The sequence below is a fragment of the Pelecanus crispus genome, chromosome 8 (genome assembly GCF_030463565.1).
Source record: "Pelecanus crispus isolate bPelCri1 chromosome 8, bPelCri1.pri, whole genome shotgun sequence".
In the NCBI taxonomy this organism is placed as follows: Eukaryota; Metazoa; Chordata; class Aves; order Pelecaniformes; family Pelecanidae; genus Pelecanus; species Pelecanus crispus.
This window is the reverse complement of record NC_134650.1, coordinates 1966488-1981814: the sequence shown is the minus strand read 5'-3', so window position 1 is coordinate 1981814 and position 15327 is coordinate 1966488. Positions and strand designations below refer to the sequence as shown.

At 44.4% G+C, this 15327-nt stretch overlaps 1 protein-coding gene across 1 annotated transcript; it reads right to left on the bottom strand.

Moving 5' to 3' along the window:
- Positions 1-1892: 1892 nt before the first annotated feature.
- SHROOM1 (shroom family member 1) lies at positions 1893-14512 on the bottom strand. Its single transcript, XM_075715453.1, has 6 exons — positions 11729-14512; positions 10459-10529; positions 6317-6898; positions 5424-5574; positions 3904-4176; positions 1893-2150 (listed from the first exon to the last, which is right to left on the bottom strand). The coding sequence occupies exons 1-6, from the start codon at positions 14501-14503 to the stop codon at positions 1896-1898; spliced, it is 4107 nt and encodes a 1368-aa protein (XP_075571568.1). The 5' UTR covers positions 14504-14512; the 3' UTR covers positions 1893-1895.
- Between the last annotated feature and the right edge of the window lie 815 nt (positions 14513-15327).

Here is a 15327-nt window from a genome sequence, read left to right as displayed (position 1 = left end):
TCAGATCACCGGAACAGAATGTTAACATTCACAAAACCACTCTTCGCTATATACCGTCCACTGGCACACTTTATTGCACGTATATTCACCGATACTTGGTACACATCCTAAAACTCGCTCCTGATGCCAAGTCTTCGCAGCCTTACTCAGGGTACTCCGCTGCTTCTCTTGAAACGTGAGCAGGGCTATAGGTACGAGTACTCCTGCGTACACATGCAAACTTAGGACAGAACAATGCTGCTTTGCTGGGGTCTGGACAGCACCTGACGATACGCTCGTTTATTCTGAAGACAAATACAGAGCAGCTGACAACCTTGGAGTCTGGCAAGCTATTTGTGTTTCATTGCACTGTCGTGTAACTCCCAGGCCACGTCTCAATTTGCTCACGGGCAAGTGCAGCACACGGTACCCTCCGTGGTGCCCTCTTTCAGCAGGCAGGAATGTTGGCAAGTTAGCCTTCACAACCGTTGCTCACGCGGGACGCATACGGAGGTCTCCTTTTCGTAGGCTGTCATTTCTTCATCAGTTCATGCATGTTGCCCAGTGGGTAAACTCAGGTGAAGAATGCGATCCGAGGTAAAACGAACCCAAACCATCAATCTAAACCTATCTCAAATTCCCCATCCTGGGTGGTTGGGTGTTTATTAAAAGCTCACGCAATCCCAAGGGAGAAGACGCCTCAGGAACGGGACGGCTTCTCTCAGTGGTGACGATACTTACCTGTAGTCAGGACACACCCCACTAGTAAAACATTTCTTGGTAAAGCCTAACATCATGGAACAACAAACACCTATTCTGCCTGTGGAAGAAACCTCAGTTCGATTAGTAGCTGCCTTATTCATGGTCTAGGTACGTAGCTCAGACGGAATATTCCTCTCACTGAATACTTAAAACCAAACAAAACGCACTCAAATTTTAAATATAGCAACATCACTGGTTTGACTCAGCACACAACATTAGTTTAAAAGATTTTTGCCAAGGGATTTATATAAAGCCTCATTGAAATGGAATAATTTCCTCCACTTGTCCCACCTACCTCGCGCTGCGGCAGAGCTTCCCCGCCACGTGCAGCACTTCTTGTGCATGCTGACAATTGAGAACTGCCTAAAACCAAACCCCCGAAGGTGCTGCTTGAAAAATAAACTCTTCGAAAGCGTAGCGAGGACTTTGCAAATGCCTGTGCAGGAATAAGCTCAGAGTTTATCGTGCCCAAAAACGTCCATTTAAGCTGGCTTCATCACTGATCGGCTCTTTTTGATGTCAATGAGGACCACCCGTTTTTCTGACCTCCTAAGACCCACTACTGAACAGCCTACCGGGATTACACAGAGCCAGGAAAGACTCACGGATGGCAACTGCCAGGAATGGAAATCATTATTTCCTTCCATGACAGTGTATTTTTACTGTGTCATACATATAAACAGTAGAAATGAGGAGTTTCAATGGTCCATAACATTTCCTATGGCTTTGTGCAATCTCCAATTCAAATTTGAACACCCACATCATTTTTTCATTTCAAACACTCAGCCCACCCACAAGAGGAAAAGATTTGTATCGCTCTTTTATTGAGATTATGTCAATCTGGAAACAGATGGACAGACAACAAGAAGGGAAAATACACGCCAAGTTAATAGGAGCAACACATCCTATCAGTCATTTCCAAAATGCAGTCTGCTACATACTGAAAGATGCTGCCAGTCGGCCCGTCCAAAGAGGAAGGCGCGTCCAGCGCGTGCCCAGAGCATCCCCAGAGCATCTGAGCACTTGTCAATGCTGTGGCACTAACAGGACCGCAAGAATTCACCAAACCAAGCCCAGTGCAGCGAGCGCCTGTGGCTTTCCAGGGAAGTGTCAGAAATTACAATGGGTAAAAACGGATGGCCTGTTGGTGGGTATTACAGGGGGATGCTTTTCTCAAGATTTTCTAATTGTTCTTTGAAAAATTTAATCTGCTCTTCGAGGTCCTTCTGTTCGATCAGCAAGGAGGTCTTGACTTGAACAAAGCGGCGGTAGTCCTGGAGCTGCTGATCCGTCAGGTATTTGGCAAGGATACCAGAGACCACTCTTTCCCTACGATCTAGATTCTCTTTCAGGTCTTTTGCATCTTCCCGCTGTCTAGACAAGAGCTTGTGCCGTTCGTTCAGCGATTGCTAATAGGATGAGAAAACAAAGCAGCACACACTATGAAAACTCATCATTCCTGGCAAACTCTAGATCTTCATTTGGAAGCCACAGTCAATTTAGTTTAATTACTTCCTCTTGTGGGCTTTGTGTTCCACATGAGTTTTTTCTCGACTGAATTACTCATTCTTGTGGCTTGAAAGGTAAAGACACCCGGTAAACCCCATCAAGGCTCACTTCTTCCATGCTGCCCTCAGGAAAAAAATCAATACACTTAACATTCTGGTAATTTTACAGTATCCTGTATCTGTCTTCATTCAGTTAGAAGCTCTTTAAGGCACGTATCTTTCTATTTTGTGAGTTGCGTCCGGCCAGAGTGCCAATGTCTTATTAAAAAGATAGTGTGACTTCTATTAAAAGGTACATGCGATGAAGTAACTTTGATGCAGACACTAACCGTTCATCAAAGGTCTCTTTTTAACAAACCCCTGAGAATCAAGCCTTGCCTGTTCTGCAGGATTTTAATACCTTTCACATTTTAGCTAATTCTCTTCCAGCTGTAATGATTTTCACAGGGATAGCACTACTGGAAAATGCCCAGTTTCAGGAACGTGTCCGTAAATATGCCACAGAGCAATGGTCACCATCGACACCATAATGGTGTCAAAGAGTGAGGCTGCTGGTTTTGCTAGCATCGGGGCAATCGCAGTGACTGGGAGCTGCTTGTAAAAATGCTGGCACGCAACCAAGTCTTTACTGAGCATGTTAATCAAATTCTTGAATAAATTATTTTCACGTATTTGCTATGAAGAGCGTAAACAAAACACTAAAGAAACAGCAGCCACTCTCCAACCACAAAGTCTGTTGCTCAAAGTCAGCGTGAAATACTGCTCAAAATTATTAGCGTTAACACGACTGACATTTTGGAGCGGGTAGATCCCAATTCTCCATATCGCGCTGCATGGCCGGGCTCTCTTGGTGCCCTTCCGCACGTGAACTACAATAAACCTCCAGAGCTCCAGCAGCAGCACAGCTCCAGGAAATCCCAGCTTTTCTAACTCTGCACTTTTCTAATTTCCAAATGAGAGAGAGCAGCAGGTATTGTATTGTTAAAAACATGTCTAAAAGCAATAAGGACAGCAGGAAAGCATCATTTCTGGGATAAATTTGGCTCGTCTCCTCTAGCAAAAAAAGAGACTTTTCAGACTTGAAAAGACTTGCTGGTGACATGAGACAATTCCTAATTTTCCTAGTTGAGTTAAACTACAGGGAATTTTATCTCAAGTTACGACCACATCTTCTTCCTGCTCACTATAGTTAAGACAAGCCCATTAAGTGAAATGCAATTTCAAAGGCAGTAATTACCGCGTTGAAATTACCAGTGGGGGTGGAACCCAACCGAACCCAACAAAAAGTCCTCTGAAGCACAGGTTTGGAGCCACTCCACAGAGAGCAGCCCGAGGGTTAAAGGCCACCCCTCTGGCTCGGACCCTCCCAGGGTTCTGCTGCCGCTGCCATGCCAGCACCCGGCCACAGAGCTCGCTCCGCACTTCTGTTCTCCAGCACCGAACCTGCGGTGCAGCCCAGAGGTCCACCCTGCTTCGGCCGTGGAGATGCAGCCCATCGTGTGGCACTGAACGCTGCCTGGGCAACGCCTGGTTGGGATTCATCTCTAATTTACAACTTCTGTTTAAAAAGACATCAGACAAATGAGGCGAGCCCAGCCCTACCTGGAAAGAAGTTAAGAAAAGAAGTTAAATACCCTGCTCGCTTGTCACTCACCATCTCCTCAGCATCTGTATTGCCGTCGATCCTCCTCATGGCATTTTGGACGCGGGCGAGGCGGCTGGACAAGCAGAGCAAGAGGCTCACAACCTTCTCCAGGTCACCGATGAACATCATGTAGCGCTCAAACTCGTTGGGCTTGCAGACCTCCTGCACCATCGCCTCCAGCTCCTCGCCTCGCTCGGTGCACTCCCTGGCTTCAGAGAGGACGAGCTCCCTTTCCTCCCACAGGGTCTGCAGCTTTGACCGGAGGCTGGAGATGAGTTCCAGCTGCAAAGGGGAAAAAACCCAAAAAATCATAGGAAGCTGTTATTGCCAGAGAGAATCCGTATCATTTCTAGAGAACGGATTTTCCTCATGTTGTCTTTGCCAAATTTTTGACTTTTAAAATAATTTTAAGCTCTGAGAAAGAAAAAGAAAAAAAAAAAAAAAGGAAGATTTTCTAAGCTGTACTTAATTCTCAAACTCTGAAAAGCAAATTACCAGTAATCGCCTTAACTGGTGATATAATCCTTAGCTCAGAGATCTTCCAATTGGTCAGAAGTGAACCGCAATAAAGATTACAACATGATTACACACGGTTATGCTCTGAGACATGAGCATGAAGTCACAGCTCTATTACCAAGCTTTACAAGAACTGACTGGCATTTCATTTATAATATGCACAGAAAAAGTCAGTTCCACGGGTGATTCAAGCAAGGCACAGCGCCTGGGTAGTGAAGTAAGTGGAGGAGGCTGTTTGATACAGAAATGTTTATATGGAAAAAGGCCCCAAGACCGGAGCGGGAGAAGAACCCTATCAGCTTTTTTGGAAATCAGGCAACGCCACCGTGAAAAGGAGCAGCAGTTAGACAGTGGGTAACGAAAAATATCACCACATGCACAGCGGGAGTTGTTTCAGGAAGGCAGATTGTCATTACCTGGGATGGAGCATGGCCAGGTTTCTACAGAAAAAAAATAAATTTATCTAATTCTTCAAAGGTACGTATTGCCCTTTCAAGCTGCCGTATTTCTACCGTAGTCCAGCTATGTCCAAGCTACCTCTATTCCCTGCACGTATGGAAATTAAAGGGCACTGTAGCGTACAGACACTGCTGCCAGTTCTCTCAGAGTAAAAAAATACTTCTTATTTAGGCTGCCAGTTGTAACGAATTTTACAGATTTTTGAGACCAGATTTGAGTGTTAAATTGCGAGTCAGCTGCTGCACAGGAGCTGGCCTTGCAAGGAAATGCATAACCAACCCTGCATGCTTGTTCCAGATAGGACCCATCCCCGATGTACATGGGAGGAGATCTGAATCAAACCAGGCAGGATTTAAATATCACCGTTTATGATCAATATGCCAATTTGCCAGGACTTCACCTACCGGCAAAAATGGATTCAAAGTTATTTGTGAAACGTTACTACTGGGATAAAAGTTATGAACAAAAATATCCACAGTAATATCTGTGACATTAATAATGACTTCTTTGTCATGGTGAAGAAACAGCGGTTCCGCAGATGGTCATCTACGTACTTTCTTAGATGTGATGTCGTCTAGGTTGTTTGTGCTGTCTCTGCTCCTATTCAGGATTTGGTTTCCCTCAGAGGTAGGATCTTCGCTCCTTCGCTTGGCATCGTGTTCAGATACAGGACATTCTTCTGTTGCACCTTTACCACTTTTCCTGCTATTGGACAGAAAATAAGTACCTGTGGCAAACACTTAGAGTTTTGTTCACAAATATTGTGTTCGTGGTTTTATCCATCTTGACTTCAGAATCACTCTCCTCTTTTCTCACAGCAGCAACTTTTTCAAGTTTTTAAAAGATATAGAACAAAAGATTTGCAGCCCAGGTTTGTCACAGACCCTTTTAATAAAGTATCATTGAACCACGTTTCACAGAATCATAGAATCGTTTAGGTTGGAAAAGACCCTTAGGATCATCCAGTCCAACCATTAACCTGACACTACTAAGTCCACCACTAAACCAATTAAGGGCAGAGTCATAATTAATTTCATGTTTCCTGGCTTGCTGGCTGAATTATTTTTTAATGAAAGTGAAAACTAGGAATTACTAAGATTTGAAAGGACCTTTAAGATCATCAGTCCCACCATCAACCCAACACCCCCATGCCCACTAAACCGTGTCCCAAAGTGCCACATCTGCCCGGTTTTTGAACACTTCCAGGGATGGGGACTCCACCACCTCTCTGGGCAGCCTGTTCCAATGCTTGACCACTCTTCCCATGAAGAAATTTTTCCTAATAAAACCTCAGCTATTTCTTGATATGTAAATCAGAAAGCTAAAATATTTTGCTAATAAAACAAAAATTAAAAAATATGCTGAAGTCATCTTACTACCAGTATATACATGATATTCATTCACTAAAATTTCTTAAAATATTAGATAATTGGTTTTGCCTACTTACTCATTCTCCTGCACGTGCTGCCCCTCTCCCTTTTTTCTGTGTGATTTATCCAGCATGGAGATGTTAACAGGAAAAAGACCCTCCATCAGGTCCAGAGCAGTTTTTCTGACAGGATGAGGCATGAGAATATCAACCAGAGAATTGTCTTTGGCAATGATCTCCATAGCAAGTTCTTCGTATCGCTGGTCTTCAGGAGACTGCAGTCTCCTTTTGGGCAGATTTGTCTCTCTCGCGGGGAGAATATCACCTTGGTTGTTGTGCACGGATGTTTCCTTTGCAATTAAACCTTTGGCTGTATTTTTGTCTCCTCGGTGAGGCTGAGCTGGCATTGTGTGGCAGTACCTTACTTGCTCTGGAGAAGCTGCAGGCTGCTGCTCTGGACGCTTCATTAAAGCGTTGCCATTCAGAGATTTTGTTCTGCGCTCCTCCTCCAGCTGAGCATCTTCCTTGCTTCCGCTTCTTGGGATAAGAATAGAGGTTTCAGGAGTCGGTTCCTTCATATCCTGACAACACGCGTGTCCAGTTATGCCATTGGCTTTATATTCATGGTTCTTGCATCCATCTTTCTCAGGATCATGGAAGCTGTAAGAAAGAAGACATTTCCTTTTGTTTCAGACACTTCCTCTACAACAGATATTTTTGCAGACTGTTTAAGCAGCTACAGGTAATTGTCACTATCTTTCCAGCTTCCTCTTTTTATTAAAGTTTTTAAAATTCAGATTCCACAATACCTCTTAATTTTGCTTAAAATTAATAAAGGCAGTATGTAAAACATCTAGCTGCACCACTCCACATCGTTTGAATCCCCATTAAATTTCTCATTCTCTAATTATGACCAACATAACTGTTTTCTGAAATAAACCCATGGTAAAAAGTGCCCTAAAACATCGCACCGATGCTGTTTGACAAAGGGACGCAAAGCACGCAGCCATCCCACCCGCCTTGGCGAGCACACTGCTGACAGGCCAAAACCTCGCGGGGACGGGGACTTGTTGAGACCTTTACTTTCTCAGGCCACACCTGGGCATCATCGCCTGGCAGTAATGGGGACGATTTGCACTTTGCGCTTTCCTCCACCAGCTCTCTTGTAACACAGAGACTGTACTGCAAGAGGGCAAATCTTTACTGTCTTGTTCCTTACACCTTCTTATTCCTACAGGTAGAATATTTCAGCCCAAAAGTGAGTTTGGTTTACACTTCACTGTCTCCTGTGCGTCACTTCTCGGTCCTCAGAGAAGACATCCCGTGATTCCTTCTCCTTAGGCGAAGTGAATACCAGCGCAGAGGAAACACTGTTCATCTGAGGCTTCTGCTTTGAAACGTCCATTAGACTTAAGTAAAAGTTTTATTAAATCCTTTTGGTTAACCATTTTGAGATCAAACGTCTACTTTTGAGTTAGCCAATGCACATCTGACCCAGTGCTTTGAGTTTTCTGATGCAACACTTCAGAAGAAACTTTGATGGAAAAAGCCTTACGTTCATGATGACAGAGTAAGTAGATATGCGTAATTTAAAAATACACTTTGGACCAGAATTTGCAAGAAGATAGGGGCACTGTTGAACAGAAGATGATTGGAATATGCGTAGACCATCTTCTGCAATCACTAATGTTCCTGTATACATCCATGTAACTGCCTGTGAAAATAGTCGGTGCATCTGTACATATAAATATTATTGTATTAATCATGACTGAACGAACAAACCTATTTTTCCCTCTAGGAAAATTTTTCATAGCCTAACAGGATTATGAGGGGACAGTAGAGAGGAAAGCTGGAGGGATTAGATGGAAAGAAGATTTATAAGCCCTGATTTAACTATGTTAACCTGACAGATGAGCTTCAAAGTTGTAGGCACAAAGCAAAAAAATTCCTCCCTCGAAAGAGGCATAGAGAGTTCCCTGCAGGTTTTGTCCACCTTTGTTTAGCTCCTTCTTTAAGGTCACGTATAAAAGCAATGCAGCAACCAGACCTTCCCTCCACTGAAGGGACAGGGCAACCCTGTCTCGGTGGGTGGTGTGAATCTTTGCTAAGCCATACATGGAGCTATAAGGCAGGCATTTTCTTTTCCTGAGAGAGACCGGGGCAGCGGAGAGCGATGAAGAGACTGAATGTCTAACAGCGGAGACTGCAGTACCCCCAGTGAAAATACACACACAGAGAGAATAGTTTCTAGATTTAAGAAAATACCAGCAGCCTGTGTTGTGCTAGGACAGCTTCCACATGCTCGGGCTCTTATATTTAATCCCACAAGCCCCACGCTATCTGCCGCCGTTGCTTGCCTGGGCAGGTGTCCCGACACAGATGCGGGGCTCTGCGGAGAGCGTGGCTGGTTTGCAGCTGAGCTGTGCTTACCCAGCTCGGGCAGGTGCTGGCGAGATGCAAAGCTTTTCATGCGGCCAAAGCGAGCCGGGCTGTGGCTCAGCAATGAAAGTCTTGCTATTTCTGAAATTTCACCTTCTCTCATAGTTTCCCTTCTTCCAGCTCTACTTTGGAGCTTTAACACGGTCACTTGAGCTTTCCATCGAAGAAATGAAGTCAGCTCATTCAAAGGGAAATTTACTCATAGTTCGCACTAGATAATGACTAATGATGCCACTTAGAGATATCTTATCTACGATGGGCACATTTTCACTGCCATTAAAAATAAAAACCTCGTTTGACCTTGACTTGAACCATCTGGTTCTGGTGATTTAGTGATGCCCTTAATGCTGGTAAAGCCTTTCCATCAAAAAGGTGCTAGAAACACCCCCTGCAAAACACCACGGCATCGCAACGGGGTGCTGTGCTGTGATACCTAAATACCTGATACCTAAATGGATGTGACGATGATGCAATATTGTGATCCTGGATGGACAAATGTTTATGGAGTGACAGATGATGAAAAGACGAGATACAGAGACACCTAAGAAAATCACCACAAACATTGCTGGGCCTTATTCTTAGTCAGTCTCGAGCCTCATTGCAATGGCAGGGGGTAGGACCAGCTTGTAGGGTAAACACACTATCGGCAGCAGCTATCACAGAAAATGGATAATATCAGTGAAAACTACCTCAAATTTTATTGTGTAATGGAATGAATGCAAAATATGCATAATAATGTTCTTAATTTTTTTCCCACCAACCTACGGACGCTATTGGTGTGGGTAATGATCACAGCTTGCTCTTCCCACTGGTCCCAGCTGGAACTTTTATTTGAGTAATTAATACCACAACCATGCCCAGTCTAGTCTGGATTTTCTACCACAGCTCAACAGCACTTTCTTGTGGAGGAAAACAAAGAGGAAAAAATGAGATACAACTATAACAGAATGAAAACTGTACTTGCAGCTCTTTCCCAAAGACGATCATCTAAATCAATTACTAATGAAACCAGTTCTGGATTTCTCATCTTTTCATTACTTAGTATATATTCTAGAGCTATGATCAAATATGTGTCTGATGTTCCTGTTCTGTCCAGTGACATTCATGCTGACCTGCTAGGCCTCTTAGCTAAACTAGGAAATCTAAGAAAAACATCAAAATCTTACTAAAAATACTTTTTTTTTTTCTAAGATAATCAAGCCAGAAACCCTTTGGATCTTTTTGAATGACTGAGACAATGGAAATTCTATTACTACACAGTATCAGCATCACTGCCTTCTTGAGACCAAGTTCAGATCTCTTTCTCCCCCTGCTGCTCCTTAAACAAGGAAAACGAATATCCAGAGTTAACATACAAACTTTCTAGTTAGCGATGTGTAAACAGCACAGTATTTTTCTCCTTTATAAAAAACACACCGAAAGCTGCTATTACACCACTCTCTGATGACACACGTTTTCCAAGACTGGGCACATCCGAGCTGTTGCAGGTGATGTTTTCACTGGAGCTCAGACGAGGGAGCTGCAACCTCAGACATCTGAAGAGCGGCTGCCGCAGGGAGAGCAGCTCAGGAACATTCTGCATTTTCCACTTTTGCTCCACCCAGTAGAAATTATTTTAAAGACTGCCCCAAAATGAAACATATAGCATAGCGGATGAACGTTCCCATATGGACAACGAAGGATCCCAAGACGCAAGGACAGAAGCAGACGACCACGGCTGCCATTGGGGTTCGCGCATCTTGGACGTAGGCTCTACCTAGGCACGGCCTTCGCAGCCTTACCTGGGGGTGCCGAGACAGCTCTCGCAACGCCGAGACGGTGCGGCTGCACCACTGGCACATCTGTGAGTGTCCTGGAAATGAAAACAGCACACTGGGACAACCAGCATTTTCAGACTAGGCAGCTGTTTTACTCCCGTTTTTGTTGTCCCCAGAAACGGAAGCCAACAGTACATCTCTGAGCAGGTTCACCAAGGTTTTTATTTTTGAGTTTGCCTATCTCTTTTTATTAATGAAATTGCTATTATGCTCTTCCTAGGTAGCATCCATCTCTTTTTCGCAGAAAACCAAAGAACAGCTAGCAACAAAATATGTACTCTCATTGGCTTCCATAACAATTCAGAAAGTAGACAGCATTGGTTCATCAGCCTCTTCAGTTGGGTAATTTTAGCAGTATAGTAGAATATTTGTTTTTCTGCCCCTTTTATCTTCTTTATTCTCCTTGACAACAATATTGACAGCTACTGTCCTTCAGATTCAGGAGCCAAAAAGGTTGGTCAGTTAGAAAAATCTCTCTATAACAACCTTTTCTGGGAGAGTGCTCCAATGATTTTGCTGTAGTTAACAAGAGTGACTGCCGAAACGCAGCCAGCGTCATCCTGCGTACAGCATGTGTTCTCTGCAAACACCTCTTCCGAACGCCAGCCCCCCACACACCCCAATGTAGCCCTGGAAGGGACCCTCACATTCCCTGGCCTTTTCCAGCCCTCAAGCAGAGCCTACGGCACTTGCACGGCACGCTCCTTGAAGCAGATGCTCCTCTTCCTCCCTGCCCTTACCTGTGCGCTTGCTGAACGATAACAAACGACTCTGCCCACACCAAACATGCGTTTTAGTCAGCTGTTACGAAGTTTCCATCCTTACGCAATTCTCGCCTAACTTTTCACGTTAAAGAACACCTTGTTTGATTGCCATACTTTCTTACAAAATACTTTCAGGAATAATGAATTGTTATCATTAATCATAAATATTTAATGCGCTAAAATTGATAGCGCTTCTCCCAAAATCCCCCCAAATTATTTCTCCTGTACGTTTCAAACCACAGCAGGTATTTTGCTTTCAAACAGCTACGCAGCATTTCCTATAGATTAAGCAAATGTGGCTTCTCCTCTGCACCTACCATCTCTCTATTGTTGCTAAAAAAAAAAAGTCTTAATTCCTCATTCGTGATATTCAGCAGTTTTTCATGTGAGCAGTCCCACAGTTCTCTCAAACAGGTGGACAGCCATAAGTTGGACTCAAACAATAATTACTATCTTAATATCTTTCTTACCTGTGTGGAAGTAGGAGTCGATTTTGATCTCTCGCGAGCTCTCCCAGATGCAGGAGCGTCTGCCCGTGGGAGACTTTCAGCTGACGCACATTTGCCGGTGCAGCTCCCGTCCACTTTGCTGGGAGAGGGGCCGGGCTTCAAGGTGGCTGCACCGGCAGCATCAGAGCTGGGATCGCACCTGCGGGTCACACTCAGCGGGGGAACAAAAGCCAAAGGAGGAAAAACATCTGGCGATTTTTCTTTAGAGAAAGCCTGGCAGAAAACCTCATTGTTTTGCACCTTCCTGCTCCCGTTTGGATCGGAAACCTTGCCAGGAGGTGATCTGGGATGTGACAGCCTCTTCTGCAAGGGCGGCTTATGCAGCGGGAGGTGTTGTGAACTACCTGGTCTTTGATTAATCTTTCGTTCCATGTATTCGATAAGTGCAGTATGCTGGATTTGTTTCAGCTCCATCCTGGAGATACCTGAACTGGAAAGTGCCCTCCCTCTGTTCTCCGGAGTCTTTCTCCTACCTGCCGCTATCTCTTGCTCAGTGATTTCATCCCTGACTTGACTCCATGATAATTCCTTATCTGCCAGCTGATCGAGTTTCTCAGGTTCAGAATAACACAGCTTCTTTTGCTCCTTTGTTACCCTTTTCCTTCCACCTATTCGACCTGTTTGTGGCCTCTTAATTTCTTCATCTCTGTTGAAACTTTCCAAGGATTCTAGATGAGGAGGGGAACAAGGAACAGGTTTGGCATCCTCGCTTGCACTGGATAATGAGAAAGACCTAAGGTGTTCAATTGAAGGCCTTTTAGAGGGTTTCTGTCTGAGTCTAACGGGCAAACTCATCTGTAAATCTTTTCTTTTAAAGGAAGTTTCTCTCAGAACCTTTTTCTGAGCCACTTTAAGTTTCTCTCTATAGTCATTCTTGAAACTCTCATCTGTAGATGAAGCAGGACTCCCGAGAATGAGATCTTCAGTCTCGAGCAGGAGATCATCAGCACTGCACTGTTGTTGGTGGTTTGTCCTTTGAAGCCGATTGCTTTCCCTTTGTATCTCTAGACATCGCGCTGAGGCAGAGTAGCTGCTTGCTGGAAATTCCTTTGGTGAGCTCCTTGAGTCCTCTTGACATTGGGCAAGCTTGTTGTGGTGCAGGATGTTGGTGGGTTTCCCCCCAGAAAGATAGTAAAGCATGGGGGTTGTCTGCCTGGTTATTTCTTCACCAGCAAGATCATCCCGAAACTGTCTTAAGAGCTGTTTTTGAAATTCAGGTTGGTATTTCTGAACAGGAGGTTCCTCCTCTTCTAGATGCATGCTGGGGTCAGGACTGCGGTTATTAGCCTGGTTTTCTTTCTTGACTTCATGTAAAACCTGAGATGCGGAATCTTCCTTTGGTCTGAAAAAAGACATTTGGTTAGTATTATCATAGCATTGCCTATTTCCCTGATCCGACTCCTCACAGCAAGGGTGCTCTGCTTCTGCAGTATCGTAGCTGCAGGACAGTGACGATCTCTGCATTTTGGCTTGCTGATTCAGGAGTGGTTCCCTAACATCACGCCCATTTTTTCCTTCAGAGTCATAGCACTGATTTTCGTCTGTACAGCTGCTCAGCTTCCTGGAAGCATTTTTAATTAGAAGAGCATTTTCCATATATTTTAGGTCACAACTGTCCTCAAACACATCTTGATCCAAGTCTGAATGCAACTCGGCACGGAGCAGGCACTGTTGGCTGGGTTCCGGCGCTGCACTTTGCAGATCTGCTTCTCTGAAAGTTGGCTTACAGACACCGCAGGGATACGGTTTGTCTTCTTGTGTATCATTAACAGTGCTAGGGTTGGCATGCACTGGGTGATAGGACCTGGAGTTCATCTCTTCAGGAATTTTATGAGCATGAACTGAATTATAAGCAGAAAGTATTTTAGGGACATTAGCCACAGAGTCAGTCTTTAAATATTCTTGAAAAATGAATGAAGAAGGTCTGCTGAAAATGTGTGGATTGCTTCTCTTTATAGGTTGTTGGGATGGGCTCCACTCTCCATTTTCCTCCAGCTTTAACCCCTGCATTTTTGATATAGGCACCTCATTTGCAGAATCAGAAGAAAGGCCCTTGTCTTCCACAGTCTTTCTCCTAGCAGCCACTATATCGTGCTCAGTAATTTCATCCCTGTGTTGACTCCATGGTACATCCCTATCTGCTAGGTGATTTTCCAGCACGCAAGGAGCTGGCTGCACACTACAGTCACTGCGACTTCCAGAGTTGTGTCTCCCTCTTGAGTTTTCAAGGTGTCTAGTGACTTTGTAGCTATCGAGTCGCGTGGGAGGAGAAGGCGGAGGTGCAGCTCGAGGCAGCGGTCCCTGATTTAAAGTCCCTGGGGTAGGAGTGCTTCCAAAGCGTTCAGCAAGACTGGTGCTGCAAGAGTTGTTATGCATGCTCAAGTCTCGTGCCTTGTACGGATGCAGGCATCTGAGGTCAGAGTTTGCTGCGCTGAGATTATAAATACCTCTTACATATTCTGAGTCCATGTACGGTACCTGCTCTGGAGGCAAACAGCAGTTTTCACCATAGCACGATGGGGTGGAATACTCTGGAACATTTGATGCCCCTGAGAAAGAGCTGTAAGCAGAGTCTACTCTTCCAGGGAGGTGCAAGAGATGATCTACACTGCCGATCGACTTCACCGGTGAAAGATGATTACCATTTTCAGGAGAGATCACAGGCTCTACCAGCTCTCCAATTCTGCCACCTTGCCTGTGAGTCCATCTTTCTATCTCATTCCCAGATGAAGCCATGTTGTAGCATTTCCAGAAATCAAAGTCTGATTAAACATCCAAAAGCGAGTTGTTAGAAAAGCACATTTTTCTCTGTAGTCACATTTCAATAGTACCTAGAGGATGCTAAAAAGAAAGAGAAACATGTGAAAAAGACTCAGTGGGAGGATTCTGATTGCAGCTAGGGAGATCAGGCAGTGAGCATCGCACACATGCTCGAGGCGAGAACTTGAAAATAGTATTCAGAGTAGCTAGGAGTAAATTTCTGGCTTTGGTAATCATCAGGCTCTTGGAATGATCATTTCCTCTATCACAAACAGAGCAACTAAGTCTTTAATAACAAGAGTTCTCTAGATCTTCATTAAATCCAAAAGACTATACACACAAATAGAAGATGCCCTCTCATTATGATTGCAAAATATCAAGGGCCAGAATCAAAATTAGTTTCTGAATCTGCCTAGAAAGAAATCTGAGAGGTTGAAAACCCCAGCTCAGATGCTGCCTAATCCTGGAGGTGCTTAAATACAACATGGACCTGGCTGGTTGAAGTTTCAAAGTGACTTAGAGTTGTGCTTCCAAAAACGCTCACAACGGTGGATCAGTGCTCTCGGTCAGATGGATGCAGCCCTGATCTGAACAGCACGGGGCTTTGCAACTACATGACTGCAATGACGTTACACAAAGCGTGTCCCAAACCCCACCAGCATCTCCACATTTCCTTTCAGAAAATCTCACACAGAAGTATGAACATATGGACATTTTGGACGCGTCAGTGCCCCATGGACAACTGTACCAAACAAGCTGTGCAGAGATTGACCCAGAAGAATTATCAAATGGGAAGAAAT

What these genes read in the sequence shown, in the direction of transcription:
- SHROOM1 (XM_075715453.1), bottom strand. Translation starts at nt 14,503, where the DNA reads ATGGCTTCATCTGGGAATGAGATAGAAAGATGGACTCACAGGCAAGGT. An exon ending in CGACTCCTACTTCCACACAG is followed by an intron (nt 10,530 to 11,728) that starts GTAAGAAAGATA and finishes TTTCATTTCCAG; the next exon opens with GACACTCACAGATGTGCCAG. An exon ending in ATACAGATGCTGAGGAGATG is followed by an intron (nt 2,151 to 3,903) that starts GTGAGTGACAAG and finishes TCATCCTATTAG; the next exon opens with CAATCGCTGAACGAACGGCA.